Source organism: Cherax quadricarinatus, chromosome 4 (genome assembly GCF_038502225.1).
Source record: "Cherax quadricarinatus isolate ZL_2023a chromosome 4, ASM3850222v1, whole genome shotgun sequence".
NCBI classification, from domain to species: domain Eukaryota; kingdom Metazoa; phylum Arthropoda; class Malacostraca; order Decapoda; family Parastacidae; genus Cherax; species Cherax quadricarinatus.
In genome coordinates this window covers 733061-757575 of record NC_091295.1, presented here as the reverse complement: position 1 = coordinate 757575, position 24515 = coordinate 733061, and the positions used below count along the sequence as shown (strand labels likewise).

General features: G+C 43.2%; 1 protein-coding gene across 5 annotated transcripts in view; it reads left to right on the top strand.

Moving 5' to 3' along the window:
• Positions 1–24515, top strand: part of LOC128684243 (voltage-gated potassium channel subunit beta-1) — a 621311-nt gene that overhangs the window by 15861 nt on the left and 580935 nt on the right. For all 5 annotated transcript variants that reach the window (XM_070093873.1, XM_070093861.1, XM_070093853.1 and 2 more), the window contains exon 2: positions 2197–2325. In XM_070093873.1, the coding sequence (XP_069949974.1) occupies positions 2231–2325 (95 nt within the window). In that variant the 5' untranslated portion in view covers positions 2197–2230. The remainder of the gene's footprint in view (positions 1–2196; positions 2326–24515) is intronic.

Sequence of the window (24515 nt, the reverse complement as noted above, 5' to 3'; positions counted from 1 at the left end):
AATGTCACAAAATGGCCTTGAAATGTCACTGAATTATTTGAGATGTCATTAAATGACCTTGAAATATCACTAAATGACCTTGAAATGTAGCTAAATGACCTTAAAATATTACTAAATGATATTGAAATGTTACTAAATGACCTTGAAATGTCACTAAATGGCCATGAAAACTAACTAAATGACCTTGAAATGTCACAAAATAGCCTTGAAATGTAACTAAACGACCTTGAAATGTCACTAAAATTACCTTAAAATGTCACTAAATGGCCTTGAAATGTCGCTAAATGGCCTTGAAATGTCGCTAAATGGCCTTGAAATGTCGCTAAATGACCTTGAAATGTAACAAAATGACCTTGAAATGTCACTAAATTACCCTGAAATGTCACTAAATGGCCTTGAAATGTCACTAAATTACCTTGAAGTGTCATTAAATAACCTTGAAATGTCACTAAAATGACCTTGACGTCACTAAAATAACATTGAAATGTTGCTAAATGGCCTTAAAATGTCACTAAATGACCTTGAACTGTGTGTGTGTGTGTGTGTGTGTGTGTGTGTGTGTGTGTAGATAGTTTTAAATGTCCTTGAAATTTAATTGTTTTTTAAAGTCCTTGGTATGTCCTTGAAACGTTTTATGTCTTGATAATGTCCTTGAACTCTTTTCCAAAAGACTTTTAAATGTTCCCAAGATGCACTAACAAATGGCTTGAAGAATTCTTGAAATGTCATTGGAAGGCCTTTAAAGTTCCTGGAATTGTCCGTGAAATGTTCTTGATATGTCTGAAGTGTTCTTTATGTGTTCGTGAAATGTCTGGGAAATATCTTGATGTTTTTGTTTCAAATGTCCTTGAAAAGCCTTGTCCTTGTTATGTCCTTGTAATGTCCTTGACCAGTTTAGGTTAGACAGCTTTGTTGACGTCACTGTCTCTCCTGTACAGGTAGAATGACATCACTGTCTCTCATCTACAGGTAGAATGACGTCACTGTCTCTCTTCTACAGGTAGAATGACATCACTGTCTCACCTTTACAGGTAGAATGACATCACTGTCTCTCATCTACGGGTAGAATGACGTCACTGTCTCTCTTCTACAGGTAGAATGACATCACTGTCTCACCTTTACAGATAGAATGACATCACTGTCTCTCATCTACAGGTAGAATGACATCACTGTCTCTCATCTACAGGTAGAATGACGTCACTGTCTCTCTTCTACAGGTAGAATGACATCACTGTCTCACATCTACAGGTAGAATGACGTCACTGTCTCTCTTCTACAGGTAGAATGACATCACTGTCTCACCTTTACAGGTAGAATGACATCACTGTCTCTCATCTACAGGTAGAATGACGTCACTGTCTCTCTTCTACAGGTAGAATGACATCACTGTCTCACCGTTACAGGTAGAATGACATCACTGTCTCTCATCTACAGGTAGAATGACATCACTGTCTCTCATCTACAGGTAGAATGACATCACTGTCTCTCATCTACAGGTAGAATGACGTCACTGTCTCTCTTCTACAGGTAGAATGACATCAATGTCTCACCTTTACAGGTAGAATGACATCACTGTCTCTCATCTACAGGTAGAATGACATCACTGTCTCTCATCTACAGGTAGAATGACGTCACTGTCTCTCCTGTACAGGTAGAATGACATCACTGTCTCTCATCTACAGGTAGAATGACATCACTGTCTCTCATCTACAGGTAGAATGACGTCACTGTCTCTCTTCTACAGGTAGAATGACATCACTGTCTCACCTTTACAGGTAGAATGACATCACTGTCTCTCATCTACAGGTAGAATGACGTCACTGTCTCTCCTCTACAGGTAGAATGGCATCACTGTCTCACTTTTACAGGTAGAATGACATCACTGTCTCTCATCTACAGGTAGAATGACGTCACTGTCTCTCTTCTACAGGTAGAATGACATCACTGTCTCACATCTACAGGTAGAATGACGTCACTGTCTCTCTTCTATAGGTAGAATGACATTAATGTCTCACCTTTACAGGTAGAATGACATCACTGTCTGACATCTACAGGTAGAATGACGTCACTCTCATCTACATGTAGAATGACATCACTGTTCATGTATAGTGACGTCTCTTTGTCTCTCCTCTATTGAGTGACGTCTCTATTGCCAGCACGTACAGGTGAAGTGACATCTCTGTCTCTCCCATGCAGGTAGAGTGACAGTGGAGGAGGAGCATACTCCACCATGTTAAGCGCTGCTATGGGCGGCTCTGCCCGCCTCAGTCAACCTGATGTTAGAAGTCCCATGTACACCAACCCCGAGCAGCGGGAAGACCCCAGGTAGGTCCTCCCTCAACCTCAACTAGTTTAAACCTTGCCTAGACATGATACCTTGTAGGTTTCTTCAATTTTACCCTAATCACCTTAAACGTTTCCTTAGTTACGTCAAATCTCACGGTGGTCAAGCTGAACTCTAGGTCGGGAACTCTGGAGAACGAACTCTGGTTTCGTTCCCCCGGTTTCGTTCCCCCGGTTTCGTTCCCCAGAGTTCCCGACCTAGGATTTTGATACTCCCGGTATAGCCTTCACAATAGGAAGCCTTGAAGTTAATCTAAGTAAAGCTTAGCATAGTTATGTTCATAGTCAGTGTATTAAGTAGGGGGTAGTGCAGTAGTGGTGAGAGTGGCAGAGGTGGGGTATTAGCATTGCCATTTATCTTGCTTGTACGAATTTAGCCAGGTGGGTTTCTTTTCCTCCTTGGAAACCTCTTATTTCGAACCCATGGGTGGCAAAGTGTCTCCATTAGCACCCCCTGAGGCTGCCCGGTCTTCCTGGGAGGTGGTATGTAAAGAAAATAGTTGTATCTTCCCTATTTCATATGGGATTTACATGGTCAAAACTTCTGTGGATGGCATTGTGATCGAAAAAGAACGTATGCTATTTCCGTGAATTTCCAGTATAGGGAGGTGTCAATGGGGCCCACTGAGAGGACCCATTCCACCTGGAAGAGGATACAGCAAGCGTCATGTATCACATTACCAGACCTCAGGGTGAGTACACCCCATTGCTTCTTGTTATAGATAATTGCAACGTGGCAGAATATTTAATTATTGTTTGAACTCTGCAGGTCCTTGCACGAGACTTGCAAAATACAATCACGAGAGCGACGAGAACAACCAGTGTGTATTTGACTTAAACAGATGAGTTGTTTTGAGAGAGACAATGGCTGTCTCTGGCAATTAAATACCTGCCTCTGTCTGGGTAACAAGACCATCCAGGGCCTTACAATAAGTCGTCAAACAATCCATGTTAGTCGATGTGAACCTGCCAAGTCTCACAACCTTGTTTCAGGACCATTACAGTGTATTACTGCAAACATTGGCTGATCTCTAGTAATCACAGGAATTTGACTGGGATTTAGGTATATGACATTCCTGCTAACTTGTTGATGGGTAACTGATGAGGGAAAACAGCCCCAACAGGTGGTCTGGTGGCTAAAGCTCCCGCTTCACACACGGAGGGCCCGGGTTCGATTCCCGGCGGGTGGAAATTCCGACACGTTTCCTTACACCTATTGTCCTGTTCACCTAGCAGCAAATAGGTACCTGGGTGTTAGTCGACTGGTGTGGGTCGCATCCTGGGGGACAAGATTAAGGACCACAATGGAAATAAGTTAGACAGTCCTCGATGACGCACTGACTTTCTTGGGTTATCCTGGGTGGCTAACCCTCCGGGGTTAAAAATCCGAACGAAATCTTATCTTATCACTGTATTAATATTAGAAGAATTACCGACAATATGTTAGGTAAAAGACAGAAGTGCACTTGTTGTCTTTTATCTAAGGTATGACACTGCTTGATTACTGTGAGAAACATAGTGAGTTGATTATGTTTCATATCCGTCTTGTTAGTCTTCCTCCTTGAGTGAACAAGGGACAGTTATCTCCCACTCCAGGGAGAAGACAAGTGAGACTGAGTCAGTGGAGGATGATGTTATAGTTATCAGGATGGAAGATTCCCATGTGGTTACTTTTAGAAATAGGTGACCCTCTTGGAAGTAAGGATACATTAACAAGGATGTTTCTGAGATGTGACAAATCAACAAGGATTTTTCAACGATGGGACATATCAACAAGCATGCTTGTTGATAGTGAGACAGTAGTGTCATGTAGAGGTTGTGAAGAATGGATTACGACTGATGTTATCAACCACTCCCTCAGTATATTATCCCTGAGACGACTGGGTAGAGAAACTTCCTCACAGGAAAAATTGCTTTATAGTCACATGGTTTGATTTGATAATTAAAGCACATGTGGAACAGTTAGGTATTTTTATTGCGAGACATTTCGCCTACTCAGTAGACCTCTTCAGTTGAATACACACGCAATATAAATAGTAGAGATGTTTAGATGAAGTAATCAATCCATCACCCTGGAAGACGTAGTTTTGGGGTGGTTAGTCCTTTAGCCTGGAGGAGAGTTCTGCTCCATACTCTGGAACAATGTGAAGCTGAAATACAATGGAGACTTATATACTGTCAAGGTGAGGCGTAGAAAATCTTGACGACAGAAGAGGCGGTGCCCCCCCTGTAGTAGTTAGGAGGTAATTATTGAGAGGCAGTGAAGCAAACCTGCTGGGTAGGTTCCTCTCAAATGGAACTCCTCTCACTTGTAACTAATGGTTAGGCAATAAAGCTGTCGAAAATATTCTCTGTACCAATATACCGTTGTGCTGCAGCGTTTGTATACCTGGGTATACAATACCCAGGTGCAGCACCACGGGATAATTCATGAAACTGGTCGGCCTGTGAGTTTAAGAACTCACTTGCCATGGGTTCAAGCCCCACCCCTTCCCTGGTTTGTTTGCAGTAGTGTTACTACGATTTTGTGAACCCGATGATAGTTCCCGTGACCCGAGTCTGGCTTACTCATCTGCTGGTTGGTTGCTGCTGGACTGTGGCTGCTACGTCCAAGATGCACTGAGTCAGTGTACTTGGCTATTTTTTTTATATTTGCAACGAAACAACAGACTTTAGTCATTGCTGAAAGTGTTTTTTTCAGAGGTCTGCTCTGAGGATAGTCCATACATGATCATTCCTAAGAAGAACTTCAGGGCACCATGAACAAGTGCTTCCTGGTCTCTCTATTGTAATCTGTGCTTTTAACAAAATATGCTATTGCTAATCCAGCAATGTTGTGTTATTTCACACGACAAATGTTCTGTGGTTGTTGAACAGAGACTTTGTTGTTAGGGATGGTGGATGGGATAACATAGTCCTTCATGGTAGGGATGGTGGATGGGATAACATAGTCCTTCATGGTAGGGATGGTGGATGGGATAACATAGTCCTTCATGGTAGGGATGGTGGATGGGATAACATAGTCCTTCATGGTAGGGATGGTAACCAATATTTCCTTCCACCTGAAGTCCAGCTCCTTTCATCGGCACACGCCCTCATTGAAGTCCTTCATAGGATAACACGTCCTTCCTGGGGAGCTGTTCTAATCCATCACTGCCAACACCACCTCACTTGGTGTCCTGTGTGTTTCTTTTCTCTTCAGGAAGCAGACTGACATCGTCGAAATACTACTAGGAACATCACGAATATTTCAGTTCATTAGTGACAGTGATCACACTCGCGACACGACCACCAACAGCGAGTTTAGTCAGGATTGTCACATCTTATAGAAGCGTCAATTTGTTCCTGAATGCTTCAGAAAGCGCAACGTTCTGGAACTGGTGAAGGAGTTGCTTGGTGATAGTCACTTGTTCACAGAACTATCAACAGGACAACAGATCAACACCTAAATGTTGGCTCAATCTAAGTTTAGTTTGGGATGCTGGTAATGTGGATGCTCTCCCAGCCGTTCTCTCGGAAGAATCGGTGGAAATTTAATTATAATTTACCGTATCTTCGTAATAGCTTGTCAGCAGTCAAAGTGTCTTCAAGTTCAGCTGCTAACTTGCTGCCACCAACAGCATGGTAGGTCAGGAGGGCATCTACAAATGAAGTATTTACTTGAATTCTATCTTCAATGTCCGTCCTGAGAGGCGGCCATCATAATTTCTGTTCGGAATTTTCTTCTGGCAGGAGATGCAGCGGGATCTGGGAAAAACATTTTAAATAAAATAAAAAACAAAAAACAAAAAATGTATACAAAATATATATAAAAAAACAAAAAAAAATTACAAAATATATATAAAATAAGGCGTTTTACTGAAAGCAATTTACAAGAGTCGAAAAATTTTCGACAGTAAGGTTACTACTGTTTCTTCTGTTTTACCTTCCCGTCTTCTGCCCTGAATTAGTGATAGTAATAAAATAAGAATGTTTCACCCTTTTTTTTATTAATCTTTAATTATTCAAAAAAGATCAGATATATTCAACCTCAAAAACATAGGAAAATAAGATAAACGTTCAGACGGCGGCCCAACTAAACTGGTCAAAACAGTAATTATTCCTCTCTGAGTCAGTTTACTTATCCATTATCAGTTTTGATAATGGAAATAGGACAAGAAACAAGAACAATATGAGTTCCGCGGGGGCGTTGACCCCCGGAACTCTCTCCAGGTAAACTCCAGGTCTCCAGGTAGAGTGCCACTGTCTCTCACGGGAGTGCCAACTGAGCCTCACCTCCACCACTATTCCAGGTTACTTCTGGGACACACAACAAACAACACAACATTGGTTGAATTTTGACAAGTGTGGTAAATTACACCTGTCTAAGTCTGTGGCTCCGTTGACAACGCACTCGCCTCACACTGAGTGTTCGTGGTTCAATCCCCGGCATGAGTAGAAACGATGGACCTGTTTCCTTACACCTGCTGTCACTGTTCAACTAGCAGTACGTAGATACCTGGGTGTTAGTGGACTGGTGTGGGTGGCATCCTGGGCAACAAGATTGAAGGACCACAATGGAAGCAAGACAAATCTTATCTTACCTTATCTTAGTGTGTTCGAGCAACATCTGGATGTTCCAGGAGGTGATTCTATCCACTCACGACTGGACGATCAAGTACTCTACCGTCATCCAGCTTCGTGTATACAACTTTGTGGTGTACTTTACTCACACCTTCCGTTCATACCTACTACACTTGTGTAGTCAAGGCTAGTGTAGGTGTTACATTACTCCATGTAAGCATCATAGCTCTTAATCATAAAAGTTGCTTAAGAGAAGCAAACACATTTCATGTCTCTTCAACCAATGGTCGCATGAAAAAATCAAGGAATGTATTATTAAGCAGTTTAAACCACCTCCAGATCTTATTTATGGTTTTACGTCAACTGCTCCGTGCAAGATATTCTCATGAACCTCCCCCAACACCACTGTGTGAATGTTTCCTGAACCACTCTTGGGATTTTAATAACGCTTAGGCCGCATCGAACAGAGACCTTCACATCCTTCTGCAAGGAATGTCTTGTACTGGCCAACCTGGAGCCTAACGAGCAATTGGACTACACTGAAGACTGTAACGTTGCCAAACATAGATAAAAATAATACGTAAATCATGTTCGTATAACATGTATGCATGATAGCCCACCACGAAGGTTCAAGGCTACAGATGGATGTAAATATCATGGTAATCAATTCTTCCCCAAAGGGCAAGAATTGCAGCGTAAGTTTCAGTCTTATGTGTGCAGGTTATCTGTGTACTGTTCCAGTCACTGCATTATTTTTCTTAGCGGCCAAGAAAATTAGGTACTCAGCCAGGGCCATCACAAGGATTTAACTGTTAAACCTAGACAACCTCTCTGAGTTCCTGTCAAGGGCCACAACCTAAAAGGTCAAAGACTTCAAAACTCACTCAAGGAAAAATTATCTTGGGGTGAGCATCATACCGAGCACATCTCCTGAGGCGCACATCAGCTAAATAACTGCTGCAGCATATGGGCGCCTAGCAAACCTCAGAAAAGCTTTTCGACATGTAAGTTAGGAGTCATTCACGACACTGTACACCGTGTACGTCAGGCCCATACTGGAGTATGCAGCACCAGTATGGAACCCACACCTGGTCAAACACATCAAGAAATTATAGAAAGTGCAAAAGTTTGCAGCAAGACTAGTCCCCTTAACCTCTCCTACGAGGAGAGGTTAAGGGAACTCAAACTGACAACACTGGAGAACAGGAGAGATAGGGAGAGACATGATAACAACATATACAATACTGAGAGTAATTGACAAGGTGGATACGGACAGAATGTCTCAGAGATGTGGCACAACAACAAAGGGTCACAGCTGCAAGATGAAAATTCATATGAATCACAGAGATGTTAGGAAGTACTTCTTCAGCCGTAGAATTGGCAGGAAGTAGCACAATCTGGTGAGTGATGTAGTGGAGGCAAGATCTATACATAGCTTGAAGAGGAAGGGAGAGAGTGGGCCTAGTAGCGATCAGTGAAGAGGCAGGGCCAGGAGCTATGACTCAACCCCTGCAATCACAAATAGGTGAGTACACACACAAGAAACTGTTGAATGTGATGCTATCACGTACAGTGTTACTCCACGTACAGTGTTACATCACGTACAGTGTTACATCCCGTAGAGTGTTACATCACGTACAGTGTTACATCACGTACAGTGTTACATCACGTACAGTGTTACTTCACGTACAGTGAAGTGGACGGTAGTCACCCCAGACCCATCCTGTGGGTGGTAGTCACCCCAGACCCATCCTGTGGGTGGTAGTCACCCCAGACCCATCCTGTGGGTGGTAGTCACCCCAGACCCATCCTGTGGGTGGTAGTCACCCCAGACCCATCCTGTGTGTGGTAGTTACCCCAGACCCATCCTGTGTGTGGTAGTTACCCCAGACCCATCCCGCGGGTGGTAGTCAAAGGATTACAGAGGTACATAATGGGCCCAGGGACTGGGCCCCAAAGTTTTGACAGCTGGACAAGTTACAAAGGTAATGAACTCCAGGTAGATCTGGTCACAATCATGGCAAGTTACAAAGGTAGTGAATCATCTATAGGGCTATACATGGTTACAATCGTGAACAAATTACACGTCCACACCCGGTCACAGTTGTAATGAGTTATTAGTGCAAATATTGTGTGTCGCACACACACACACACACACACACACACACACACACACACGGGAGGTATGTGAGGAGCTAAACAGGAGATTTAAGGAAGTTTTTACAGTAGAGACAGGAAGGGCTGTGGGAAGACAGCACAGAAGGGAACATCAAGAGGGAATATACCAACAAGTGTTGGATGACATACGAACAACCGAGGAGGAGGTGCAGAAGCTCCTAAGTGACCTTGATACCTCAAAGGCGATGGGACCGGAGAAGGAGCAGAGATGCTGTGCGTGCCTCTAACCACAATCTTCAACACATCCCTTGAAACTGGGCAACTACCTGAGAAATGGAAGACAGCAAATGTAGTCCTCATATATAAGAAAGGAAACAGAAACGAGGCACTAAACTACAGACCTGTGTCTCTGACATGTATTGTGTGCAAAGTCATGGAGAAGATAATCAGGAGGAGAGTGGTCGAACACCTGGAACGGAACAAGATTATAAATGAAAACCAGCATGGGTTCATGGAAGGCAAATCTTGTATCACAAACCTCCTGGAGTTTTATGACAAGGTAACAGAAGTAAGACACGAGAGAGAGGGGTGGGTTGATTGCGTTTTCCTAGACTGCAGGAAGGCCTTCGACACAGTTCCCCACAAGAGATCAGTGCAGAAGCTGGAGGATCAGGCGCATGTAACAGGGAGGGCACTGCAATGGATCAGGGAATACCTGACATGGATGCAGCAACGAGTCACGGTACGTGAAGAGGTATCACAGTGGGCGCCTGTGACGAGCGGGGTCCCACAGGGGTCAGTTCTAGGACCAGTGCTATTTTTGATATATTCGAACGACATGATGGAAGGGATAGACTCTGAAGTGTCCCTGTTCGCAGATGACGTGAAGTTGATGAGAAGAATTAAATCGGATGAGGATGAGGCAGGACTGCAAAGAGATCTGGACAGGCTGGACATGTGGTCCAGCAACTGGCTTCTCGAATTCAATCCTGCCAAATGCAAAGTCATGAAGATTGGGGAGGGGCAAAGAACACCACAGACAGAGTATAGGCTAGGTGGACAAAGACTACAGACCTCACTCAGGGAGAAAGACCTTGGGGTGACCATAACACCGAGCACATCACCGGAGGCACACATCAACCAAATAACCGCTGCAGCATACGGGCGCCTGGCGAACCTGAGAATAGCGTTCCGATACCTTACTAAGGAATCGTTCAAGACACTGTACACTGTGTATGTTAGGCCCATACTGGACTATGCAGCACCAGTCTGGAACCCACACCTGGTCAAGCACGTCAAGAAGTTAGAGAAAGTACAAAGGTTTGCAACAAGGCTAGTCCCAGAGCTCAGGGGAATGTCGTACAAGGAAAGGTTGAGGGAAATCGGACTGACGACACTGGAGGACAGAAGGGTCAGGGGAGAAATGATAACGACATACAAGATACTGCGGGGAATAGACAAGGTGGACAGAGATAAGATGTTCCAGAGAGGGGACACAAGAACAAGGGGTCACAACTGGAAGCTGAAAACTCAGACGAGTCACAGGGACGTTAGGAAGTATTTCTTCAGTCATAGAGTCGTCAGGAAGTGGAATAGCCTAGCAAGTGAAGTAGTGGAGGCAGGAACCATACATAGTTTTAAGAAGAGGTATGATAAAGCTCAGGAAGCAGAGAGAGAGAGAGGACCTAATAGCAATCAGTGAAGAGGCGGGGCCAGGAGCTGAGTCTCGACTCCTGAAACCACAATTAGGTGTGTACAATTAGGTGAGTACACACACACACACACACACACACACACACACACACAATAACAGCGTTTCGATACTTCAATATGGAACGCAGCAACAGTCTGGAACCCACACTTGATCAAGCACGTCAAGAAATTAGAGAAAGTGCAAAGCTTTGCAAGAAGACTAGTTCCAGAGTTAAGGAGAATGTCCTTTGAATAAAGATTAAGGGAAATCGGCCTCACGACACTGGAAGACAGGAGGGTTAGGGGAGACATGATAACGACATATAAGATACTGCGAGGAATTGACAGGGTGGACAGAGACATGATGTTCCAGAGATGGGACACAGAAACAAGGGTCACAAATGGAAGCTGAAGACTAATAAGCAGAGGGATGTTAGGAAGTATTTCTTCAGACATGAGTTGTCAGGAAGTGGAATGGTCTGTGCTACGACTTCTGGCTGTGTAACGTTAATAAGAGTCGTGGCTCCTAAAGGGTAAACGACCTGCCTAGTTTAGGTCATTTATATTATTTAAAATAGAAAAAGAAATCACTTGTACCTTTATGCAAATTATGAAGCATAAATTTAAATGGTCAGTGTATTATGAAGGACACGAAGACTCAATTATACAATAATATATTAATTGTAAATCAAGACATACAGTCTACAACCTATTGTTGTACCTAACAGAACCACACACCAGTACTCCTTTACTCACTCTAGCTCACTAGCTCACTAGGACACTAGCACACTGCTACTAGCATAATAGTACACTGCTACTAGCATAATAGTACACTGCTACTAGCACACTAGCACAATAGTTCACTAGTACACTGCTACTAGCACACTAGCTCACTAGCACACTAGCTCACTAGCACATTGCTACTAGCACACTAGCTCACTAGTACAATAGCTCACTAGCACACTGCTACTAGCACACTAGCACACTAGCACAATAGTTCACTAGTACACTGCTACTAGCACACTAGCTCACTAGCACACTAGCTCACTAGCACAATAGCTCACTAGCACACTGCTACTAGCACACTAGCTCACTAGCACACTAGCTCACTAGCACACTAGCTCACTAGCACACTGCTACTAGCACACTAGCACAATAGTTCACTAGTACACTGCTACTAGCACACTAGCTCACTAGCACACTAGCTCACTAGCACACTAGCTCACTAGCACAATAGCTCACTAGCACACTGCTACTAGCACACTAGCTCACTAGCACACTAGCTCACTAGCACACTAGCTCACTAGCACACTGCTACTAGCACACTAGCACAATAGTTCACTAGTACACTGCTACTAGCACACTAGCTCACTAGCACACTAGCTCACTAGCACACTAGCTCACTAGCACAATAGCTCACTAGCACACTGCTACTAGCACACTAGCTCACTAGCACACTAGCTCACTAGCACACTAGCTCACTAGCACACTGCTACTAGCACACTAGCACAATAGTTCACTAGTACACTGCTACTAGCACACTAGCTCACTAGCACACTAGCTCACTAGCACACTAGCTCACTAGCACAATAGCTCACTAGCACACTGCTACTAGCACACTAGCTCACTAGCACACTAGCTCACTAGCACACTAGCTCACTAGCACACTGCTACTAGCACACTAGCTCACTAGCACACTAGCTCACTAGCACACTAGCGCACTAGCACAATAGCTCACTAGCACACTGCTGCTAGCACACTAGCTCACTAGCACACTAGCTCACTAGCACACTAGGTCACTAGCACACTAGCTCACTAGTACACTGCTACTAGCACACTAGCTCACTAGCACACTAGTTCACTAGCACACTAGCTCACTAGCACAATAGCTCACTAGCACACTGCTACTAGCACACTAGCTCACTAGCACACTAGCTCACTAGCACACTAGCTCACTAGCACACTGCTACTAGCACACTAGCTCACTAGCACACTGCTACTAGCACACTAGCACACTAGCACAATAGTTCACTAGCACACTGCTACTAGCACACTAGCTCACTAGCACACTGCTACTAGCACACTAGCACAATAGTTCACTAGCACACTGCTACTAGCACACTAGCACACTGCTACTAGCACACTAGCACAATAGTTCACTAGCACACTGCTACTAGCACACTAGCTCACTAGCACACTGCTACTAGCACACTGCTACTAGCACACTAGCTCACTAGCACACTGCTACTAGCACACTGCTACTAGCACACTAGCTCACTAGCACACTGCTACTAGCTCATATTGGAGTATACATCACACCTGTTTGGAACCCACACTTGATCAAACACGTCAAGAGATTAAAGAAAGTGCAAAGGTTTGCGACAAGGTTAGTTCCAGAGCTCAGGGGAATGTCCTACGATGGGATACACAACTAACCCTCACATAGAAGACAGGAGCTTACGACGACGTTTCGGTCCGACTTGGACCATTTACAAAGTTACCTGATTCCTCCTTTATCTTCTTCTCCCTCTTCCCCTTTCCTCTTTCCTTTTTCTCCTCTGGGTTGTCTTTCTTCTGCCTTGTGTTCCTTCATTTATTTTTTTTGTTATTTATGAAGGTTAAGGAGAATGGGTCTGACGACACTGGAGGACAGGAGGGTTAGGGAAGACATGATAACAACATACAAAATACTGCGTGGAATAGACAAGGTGGACAGAGACAGGATGTTTGAGAGATGGGACACAGACACAAGAGGTCACAATTGGAAGTTGAAGACCCAGATGAGTCAAAGGGATGTTAGGAAGTATTTCCTCTATGTCAGGAAGTGGAATAGCTGGACTGGATGGTTCTACCCTGGGATAGATGGTTCTACCCTTGGTTGGATGGTTCTACCTTGGGATAGATGCTTCTATCCTTCGCTGGATGGTTCTACCCTGGGATAGATGGTTCTACCCTTCGCTGGATGGTTCTACCCTTGGTTGGATGGTTCTACCCTGGGATAGGTGGTTCTACTCTTCGCTGGATAGTTCTACCCATGGTTGGATGGTTCTGCCCTGGGATAGATGGTTCTACCCGTCGCTGGAGGGTTCTACCCTAGCCTGGATGGTTATACCCTGGGTTGGATGATTCTACCCTGCACTGCATGGTTCTACCCTGCGCTGCATGGTTCTACCCTGCACTGCATGGTTCTACCCTGCACTGCATGGTTCTGCCCTGCACTGCATGGTTCTGCCCTGCACTGCATGGTTCTACCCTGCACTGCATGGTTCTACCCTGCACTGCATGGTTCTGCCCTGCACTGCATGGTTCTGCCCTGCACTGCATGGTTCTGCCCTGCACTGCATGGTTCTACTCTGCACTGCATGGTTCTACCCTACACTGCATGGTTCTACCCTGCACTGCATGGTTCTGCCCTGCACTGCGTGGTTCTGCCCTGCACTGCATGGTTCTGCTCTGCACTGCATGGTTCTACCCTGCACTGCATGGTTCTACCCTGCACTGCATGGTTCTACCCTACACTGCATGGTTCTGCCCTGTGCTGCATGGTTCTGCCCTGCACTGCATGGTTCTGCCCTGCACTGCATGGTTCTGCCCTGCACTGCATGGTTCTACCCTACACTGCATGGTTCTACCCTGCACTGCATGGTTCTGCCCTGCACTGCGTGGTTCTGCCCTGCACTGCATGGTTCTGCTCTGCACTGCATGGTTCTACCCTGCACTGCATGGTTCTACCCTGCACTGCATGGTTCTACCCTGCACTGCATGGTTCTATCCTGGGTTGGATGACTATGCAATAGTTTTTCTCATCCCCTCTATCAACTTAGAGATGATGTTGGGTTCTGGTCCCTCATGTGAGGTTCTGGTCCCTCATGTGAGGTTCTGGTCCCTCACGTGGGGTTCTGGTCCCTCATGTGAGGTTCTGGGCCCTCATGTGGGGTTCTGGTCCCTCATGTGAGGTTCTGGTCTCTCACGTGGGGTTCTGGTCCATCATGTTAGGTTCTGGACCCTCATGTGGGGTTCTGGTCCCTCATGTGAGGTTCTGGTCCCTCATGTGGGGCTCTGGTCCCTCATGTGAGGTTCTGGTCCCTCATGTGACGTTCTGGTCCCTCATGTGGGGTTCTGGTCCCTCATGTGGGGTTCTGGTCCCTCGTGTGGGGTTCTGGTCCCTCATGTGAGGTTCTGGTCCCTCGTGTGGGTTTCTGGTCCTTCATGTGGTGTAATGGTGCATCCAGCCAAGCTAGATGTTGTTCCCACAATCGAAGGACATCTAGCTTGGCTGGATGCACCATTGTTAAGGATTGTGTGGTGTAGTGGTCTAAAGCGCCACGCGTTTTCTCTCACCATGAGGCGGGCCAAAACAGCATGGGCTGAAGAGGGGTTGTTGAGGTGGTTTGGTCATTTAGAGAGAATGGATCAAGGTAGAATGACATGGAGAGCGTATAAATATGTAGGGAAAGGAAGGCTGGGTAGGGGTCGTCCTCGAAAAGTTTGTAGGGAAGGAGTAAAGGAGGTTTTGTGGGCGAAGGGCTTGGACTACCTGCAAGCGTGCGTGAGCGTGTTAGATAGGAGTGAATGGAGACGAGTGATTTGTAGGACCTAACGAGCTGTGGGAGTGTGAGCAGGGTATTTGTATAGGACCCTTAATTTATACCCGGGTATCCGGTGTCTTGACTAAAGAACAATGTCTTTTGAGGAATGTCACACATCCTTCAGTCAGTCTGGAAATTTGTAACACTCGCACTGTCAGTAAGTTTATTCAGGTACACACAAATACAGTTACATAGAATTATCATACATAGCAGCATATGTGTAGGGAACCTAGGATAACCCAAAAAAGTCAGACAGAGTGACTTATTTCCATTGTGGTCCTTTTACCTTATTATTATAATATAAAGGTTATAATATTTTCTTATTATTCTATAATGAAGATAACATCTTATTATCATACTATTAAGACTATCTACAATACGAGGGTCATTACCAGGAATAATGTAAAATTACATCTAAAATTTACACGTATGTTAGCTAAAAAATAGAAAATCATTCCCCTTCCTTTCTGTAGCTACATTCATCAGACACCTTTTGGCAGTCTTCTTGAACTGGTTCATGCTATGACTGGCTTTGACATGTGCGGGTAGTCTGTTCCATTCCTTTATTGCTGTACAATAAAAGGTGTTTGAAGCCTGGCCACTGACTGTGGGTACTACAAAGTTGTGCTCTCTCCCCCTAGTACTATGATTGCTTTGGTTCTCAACCTTCACAAAATTGACAGCAAGATATTCTGGACACTGTTCGTGAGCAATTTTATAAACATGATTTAGCTTCAGTTGTTTTACTCTGTCTTCAACATTCAGCATATCCAACTGCTGTAATTCATCCTGGCCTACATGTTCTCTTGGTTCCAGCCCCAGGATGAATCTTACCATTTTGTTCTGGGTGATTTGCAGTCTATCTTTCAGTTTTTTTGTCAAGGCAGAGTACCAAGAAGAGCAAGCGTAATCCATATGGCATTGTATAAGGGCTAGACATAGGGTCCTGCGAGCCTCAGTAGGTAGACACTGTGCTTGTCTATACAGGAACTTCAGTCTGGCATTCACTTTCTTTACTACACTGTTCCCTATCAATTCTCCTGACATGCATGGATCAAAGGGGATTCCCAGATATTTTACTGATGAAACGAAAGTGATGGGCTCCCCATTACACAGGACATTAAAATTATTTACCCTTCTCAGTTTATGTTTCGTGCTAAAGAGAATGGCTTCAGTTTTCCCGAGGTGCAATGATAGTTTGTTGTCTACTAACCATTTGCTGCAGCACTCCAGTTCCAGTGTTAAACCATTAGCTATATCTTGTGGGTCTTTACCTGACACTAACAGAACACTGTCATCTACATACAGTAGGAGTTTGCACTTGACACTGACAGGCATGTCGTTAACATAGCAAAGAAAATAAGGGACCCAGAATACTACCTTGGGGAACTCCACATGTTATCGGCAGGGGTCCTGATTCCGTTTTGTTGATTTTGACAATTTGTCTCCTGTTGCTAAGGTAGGACTTTAACCAGTCTACAGAACCTATACCGATAGCTTGAAGTTTCTTACATAATACATTGTGGTTGACAGTATCGAAGGCCTTTTGCAAGTCTAAGGTTTCCATTCCTATGACAGTACACCGCCCTCTCTAGAATTTTGGATATTATACTGAGTATACTAACAAGCCTATAGTTTCTTACATCAGACCTACTATTTTTCTTGAAGACAGCAGTAACTCTGGCCTCCTTGAACCCCTCCGGTACGGTATTAGTGGTGATGGACAGATTTATTATGTGAGCAGTGGAGATTGACAGTTTAAAGGCGCCATCTTTTAGGAACTTAGACGGGATGTTATCCGGGCCTGTGCTCTTAGTTGGGTTTAACCTGCTTAATTCTTTTTGAATAAAGTCATGAGATACACTTACTAGTTGACAACTGTTTGGGGTGACCCCCTTTATTGGTATAGTATGTTTGAAACTGTTGATGCAACAGATGTGTAGTAGGAATTAAAGCAATTTGCACCTTAGATGTTTCGTGGCATACCTCGTTATCGATAGTGAGTACTATGTTAGACCTATCTACTGGTTTATGTCTATACCCCAAGTGTTTTAGTTGTTGCCAGAGCTTTCTGGGGTTATGCTTATACTCTTCAATTTTTGAGCAATAGTGCTTTGCCTTTGCTCCTTTTATAAGTCTCTGTACTCTGTTCCTCACCTTTGGAATTCATTTAGTGCTGCAATATCCTGTCTGTTTGCTTTAAATCTTTTTAGCAGCTGGTCTCTGAATTTCATATTATCTAATATCTCAGTAGTCATCCAGGGTTCAGTTCTTCGTTTAATCCTAACCTCTTTAACTGGTGCAATATTATTAAGAATGGTAGTGAACATTGTTTTGAATTTTTCCCAGGCATCGTTTACGTCCGTGCAACTTGTTATCTCTGTCCAGTCACAATTGTGTAGCCTATTTACCAGTGTTTCTTTACTGTAGTTTCTAGTTGACCTCATTTTTATTGTCCTGTGTAGGCCTATCCTATCCCTAGTGATTTTCCTGGTGCAGTAAATGATGAAATGATCACTAAGACCTGTGGTAATGACGCCTGACTGACTAATGTTCTCAGAGTGGTTACAAAGTATGTGGTCAATTAGGATGGCTGAGAACTGTGTGATCCGGGTTGGTGTATTAATTAGTTGAGTGTAACTATTTAAACCTAGAATTTGCTTATACCTTTTGCATAGCCCGTTATTTTGCTGCTGAAAACAGATATTGAAGTCTCCCAGTATTATTGTCTCGCAGTTGTTTTCAAGTCCGGACAAGACTCTAGAAAAGTCTTCTAAGAACTGGTCCTGGGTAGGAGGGCGGTAACTAGTTCCTACTAAGATGGGTTTGGTCTTGGGAAGCAGCACTTCAAACCATAGAATCTCTAGTTATTGTTATTTAAATCAGGTCTTGGGTTGTAAGCTAAGTCATTTCTAATGTAGGCACATACTCCACCACCCTTTCTGTTCCTATCTAAGCGTTTTATATTGTAACCTTCTATTTTGACCTCGTCGCCAGTCTGTTAGCTAGAATCCTAATCTCTGCCAATTTAGGAAGAAGTGATCTTGCGTTGACATGAATAAAGTGAAGGCCTGTTTTCATAAAACAATTATAATCATCAATATATGGCAATGGGTCATTTGTATTAAAATTAGGTAAATCAACGTCATCATTGCTAAAGGGTAACTGTGCCAAAGTGCATTTGTTACACACAAAATGAATTCTGGCATCGTTACTATAATTGTACATACATCCATCATGCACCCACCACTTACACATTTTACTTAAGGTGTCTTTTCTGTTTTTCTTGCGTACTTTAGTACAGTGTATGTACCTGTTTGGTAGTGTTTGAGATAATAATAATATACACTGCACTAGAGATAAAAGAAGTCCCACTGGGGATCTTCATTGACTTACGTAAAGCTTTTGATACAGTTGACCATGACTTGCTCCACGTAAAATTTTCACACTATGGTATTAGAGGGCACTCCCTCAACTACCTCAAGTCATACCTCAGCAACAGAAGCCAATATGTGTACGCTAATGGGGCAAACTCTTCCACACAGCCAATTACAGTTGGTGTCCCACAGGGAAGTGTCCTTGGCCCTCTTCTCTTTCTCGTTTACATAAATGACCTACCAAATGTATCGCAACTACTCAAACCCACACTTTTTGCAGATGACACTACATACGTCTTCTCTCACCCGAGCCCAGTCACGCTAGCCAATACTGTAAACACCGAATTACAGAAAATATCTACCTGGATGAGGACTAACAAACTTACTCTAAACATTGACAAAACCTACTTCATTCAGTTTGGTAACAGAGCTACAGATGTCCCTCTTAACATAATGATAAACGGATCACCTATAACAAAGCTAACAGAGGGAAAATTCTTAAGAATCCACCTTTATAATAGACTCAAATTTCAAACACATATACAACAAATTTCCAAGAAAATTTCCAAGACTGTAGGCATACTATCGAAGATACGGTACCATGTTCCACAGTCAGCCCTCCTGGCCCTATATCACTCTCTTATTTACCCCTATCTTACCTATGGAATTTGTGCATGGGGCTCAACAACAATAAACCATCTCAGACCATTAATTACCCAACAAAAGGCTGTAGTCAGAATGATAACAAATTCCCACTACAGACAGCACACTCCACCAATATTCAAAACTCTAAACCTACTCACCATACAAAACATCCATACTTATTATTGCACTTATTACATACATAGAACACTTAACTCTGATATTAACCCTCCCCTCAAACGTCTCCTTACCAACCTCAACAGAACACATGACCATAACACAAGGCACAGATCACTCTCTGATGTTCCTCGTGTCCATCTCACACTATGCAAAAACTCAATGCACATAAAAGGTCCTAAAATCTGGAATTCATTACCTGTGAATATAAAAGAAACACTGTCTGTTTATAAATTCAAGTCTCTTCTTAAAAATCACTTACTCACCCACAACTAAATAAATACTGAATAATTGTATCTCATAAATTGTATCTCATATAAGAACATAAGAACATAAGAACGAAGGAACACTGCAGAAGGCCTACTGGCCCATGCAAGGCAGGTCCAAGTCTCCTACCGGCTTAAGCCAATGCACCCAACCTAGTCAGGTCAGGTCACATTGACTTAAGGGAGGAACACGGCAACCGACCTGGTAGCACAAGCTATCAGGTCTAACTCACACCCACCCACATCTACTCATGTATTTATCCAACCTATTTTTAAAGCTACACAACGTTCTGGCCTCTATAACGGTATTTGGGAGTTTGTTCCACTCATCCACAACTCTATTACCAAACCAGTACTTTCCTATATCCTTCCTGAATCTGAATTTTTCCAACTTAAAACCATTGCTGCGAGTCCTGTCTAGGCTAGATATTTTCAGCACACTATTTACATCCCCTTTATTTATTCCTGTCTTCCATTTATACACCTCAATCATATCCCCCCTAATTCTACGTCTTTCTAGAGAGTGCAGTTTCAGGGCCCTTAGTCTATCCTCATAGGGAAGGTTTCTGATACATGGGATCAACTTTGTCATCCTCCTTTGTACATTTTCCAGAGAATTTATATCCATTCTGTAATACGGTGACCAAAACTGTGCAGCATAATCTAAATGAGGCCTAACCAAGGATGTATAGAGTTGAAGAACAACCTGAGGACTCCTATTATTTATGCTTCTTGATATGAAGCCAAGGATTCTATTAGCTTTATTGCGAACACTTATGCACTGTTGTCTTGGTTTCAGATTACTGCTAACCAGAACTCCTAAATCTTTTTCGCAATCCGTAATATTAAGATCTACATTATTTAGTTTATATGTGGCATGGTTATTGTCCTGTCCAACATTTAGAACTTTGCATTTGTCTATATTAAACTGCATCTGCCATTTCTCCGACCACTGCATCAGTCTATTCAAATCTTCCTGGAGTGCTCGAATGTCCTCGTCAGAATGAATTCGACGGCCTATTTTGGTGTCATCGGCAAACTTGCCGATGTCGCTCTTTATGCCCTCATCTATGTCGTTTATGTAGATTGTGAACAGCAGGGGGCCCAACACTGACCCCTGTGGAACACCGCTCGTGACGCTTCCCCACTCTGATTTCTCCCCATTTATGCAAACTCTCTGCTGCCTATTTGTCAACCATGCCTCTATCCAGGAAAAAATTTCTCCTCCTATTCCATGTGCTTTAATTTTCCTCAATAGTCTCTGATGTGGGACCCTGTCAAAAACCTTACTGAAGTCCATATACACAATATCATATTCATTACCATGATCTACCTCCTCAAATACCTTAGTGAAAAAAGTTAATAAATTCGTAAGGCAGGAACGCCCCTTTGTAAAACCATGCTGAGATTCGTTGATTAATTTATGCTTTTCAAGGTGGCTACGAACTGCCTCGGCAATTATTGATTCCATAAATTTTCCCACTATGGAGGTTAGGCTTATTGGTTTATAGTTCGAAGCTAAGGACCTGTCACCTGTTTTCAAAATAGGTATCACATTTGCCATTTTCCACTTATCTGGCACCATGCCAGTTTGTAGTGATATGTTGAAAAGATTAGCCAAAGGTGTGCTAAGCTCCTCTTTCCATTCCTTTAGAACCCTTGCATACAGTTCATCAGGGCCTGGGGATTTGTTAGGTTTTAATTTATCTATTTGCCTAAGGACCATGTCACTTGTGACCCTAATAGTGCACAGTTTATTATCGTCCTGTTCTACATAATTTATCATTACTGGAATATCGCTGGTATCCTCCTGTGTAAAAACTGAGAGGAAGTATGTGTTAAAAATTCTACACATTTCCTTATCACTGTCAGTGAGCTGACCCGAGGAACTTTTGAGTGGGCCTATCTTGTCCCTGATCTTACTTCTGTATACCTGAAAGAATCCTTTTGGGTTAGTCTTCGATTCTCTTGCAACTTTAACCTTATAATCTCTTTTTGCTTTTCTAATTCCCTTTTTTATTTCTCTCTTTAACTGAATATATCGATTTCTCAATTGCCCCTCTCCTCTTTTGATTTGCCTATATATGCCTCTCTTTTGACCAATCAGATATTTTAATCTATTGTTCATCCATTTAGGATCATTTTTGTTTGATCTGATTTCCCTATTTGGAACATAATTTGACTGAGCAGCTAGAACTATGCCCTGGAAAGCATCATATCGGCAACCATCACCACCTACCTGACCCTTAGTCAGGTCATTCCAGTTCAGCCCACCTAAGTAATTTTTCAGTCCTATGAAATCAGCCAAGCGAAAGTCAGGGACGGAGACTTGATTGCCATTATTAGGGGAATTCCATGATATATTAAAACTGAGTGATTTGTGATCACTTTCCCCAAGCTCATCATTAACCTCAAGATTATTAATTAGTGTTTCCCTACTGGCAAGAACCAAGTCAAGGAGGTTATTTCCCCTAGTTGGTTCTGTCACAAACTGTTTTAAAAAACAATCCTGGATCGTATCAAGAAAGTCACCTGACTCTAAATTTCCTGTCAAATTGCTCCAGTCAATCTGTCTATAGTTGAAATCTCCCATTAGCACAACATTTTCGTATGTAGATGCCTTACGAATTTCGTCCCATAGAAGTTTACTGCACTCCCTATCAAGATTTGGGGCCCTGTAAATCACACCCAAAATTAGTTTTTCTCGGCCCTCGAGAAGCTGTAACCAAACAGATTCAGTGGCTGACGCTTCTAATTTAATATCTTGTCTAACACAACAATTTAAATTGTCTCTGACATACATCGCTACTCCACCACCTTTCCTGTTGACCCTGTCAGTGTGGAATAATTTATAGCCTTGTATGTGACATTCAGAGGGCATCTCTCTATCTTTCAGATTAAGCCAGGTCTCTGTTATAGCAATAATATCTATGTTTCCTGCACTTGCAATTAATCTTAGCTCATCTATCTTATTTCTTACACTCCTGCTATTAGTATAGTAAACCTTAAGGGAGCTAGTCCCTTGCTGCCCTCTGCTGTCCCCCTTTGTTTGCTGACCTGATCTATTGTCTTTATTTATAACTTCATGCTGAATGCCTTTTATACATTTACTGTTTCCAACCCAAGTGTTGCAACCTGCTTGTTTCCCACACACACCCATACCTCTATCTTCCATCAGTTTAAAATCATAGGCATTTCACCAATGGCCTTCTCAATCGAGTCTGCAAGTGCTACCACCCCAGCCCCAGAGAGATGTACCCCATCCCTTGCATACATATCATGTTTGCCATAAAAGTTGTTCCAGTTGTCAATGAATGGGATTGCAAGTTCCTTGCAGTATCTGTCTAGCCAGCAATTTACACCAATTGCCCTAGACAACCATTCATTTCCTACTCCCCTTCTAGGCAAGATGCTACATATGATTGGGATCCCTCCCTTAGACTTAATGAAATCTATAGCTGACCTGTACTTATCTAGCAGCTCTTCTCTCCTACCCTTCCCAATATCATTTCCACCAGCACTGAGACAGATAATGGGCTTGTTCCCATTACCTGACGTGATATTATCCAGCCTGTTGACAATCTCCCCAACACCAGCTCCAGGGAAGCACACTCTGTCTCTCATCTTCTTATTCCTATTACAAAAAGCACGGTCAATATATCTTACCTGAGAGTCACCAACCACAAGAATGCGCTTACCTCCATTAGCAGGGGCAGTAGTACCCTTACCTTCACTGGCCACTGAAGTACATTCATCCTGAAGAACAGAGAAGCGATTTCCTACCTTCAGATCTTCACTCTTAACTTTCCTTACTCTGATGCGCCTTCCATTACTGTGAACCACTCGCCACTTGTAGCAGGTGCTGGACTGCACCTCACTGCTGGTAGCCGTTGCTACCTCCCCAGCTACAGCCTCCTCACAGCGAGAGACAGACTGCACCTCACTGCTAGAAGCCTCATTCCCCACAACTCCAGCCACCTCACACTCTCTCCCAGACCCATTGAGGTGGACCTTCAGCCTCCTAATCTCCTCCTGGAGAAGCAAGACCTCCTCCTTCAACTCTCCAACCTCAATTTTTAAAACACTGCAGAAGCAAGCCATGCTTTGTAACCGTCCACACTAATCCCCAAAGCAGCTCAGGGTCTGTGACCTCACGTGACGACTGACCACTGAGTACTGACGACTGACCACTGAGTATCTCATTATTGCATCTCATAAATGTCTAACCTGTGACCCAATCAAACTTTGTTATTTTTTATTACATTACCTAACAGAATACTCCATTCTACTGAATGCTCAGCAACACAGTAAATGACCATATGACCTGTCTTTGTAATACTCATTTGTGCTAAATTGTTATCTGTTTACAACAATGTTTACCACTGAATATATCATTGCTTAGTTAATCTTAAGTTAATTTTAAGCCTGCTCATAATGCTCTGCATACAAGGGGCTTTGGCATGTTGCACTGTAATAACTGTATTCCTTTGTACTTCACTGTATCATGTTCAAATTAATAAATAAACTGCTTATCAGGAAGCTAGAAGCTATCAGCCCCTCTGGAGGGCTGAGTCCCTCAGGGGGCTGAAAGGAGCTGAAAGGAGCTGATACCCCCTTCCTGGAGAAAATTTCTCCACAAGCTACATGACTGTTACATGTATTACAGTATGCAAGAATGGTGTAGTCAATGAACTTTAAACCCCATTAACCAACCATATTGTGGGTTAGTTACGAGTTGTTGATGCTAC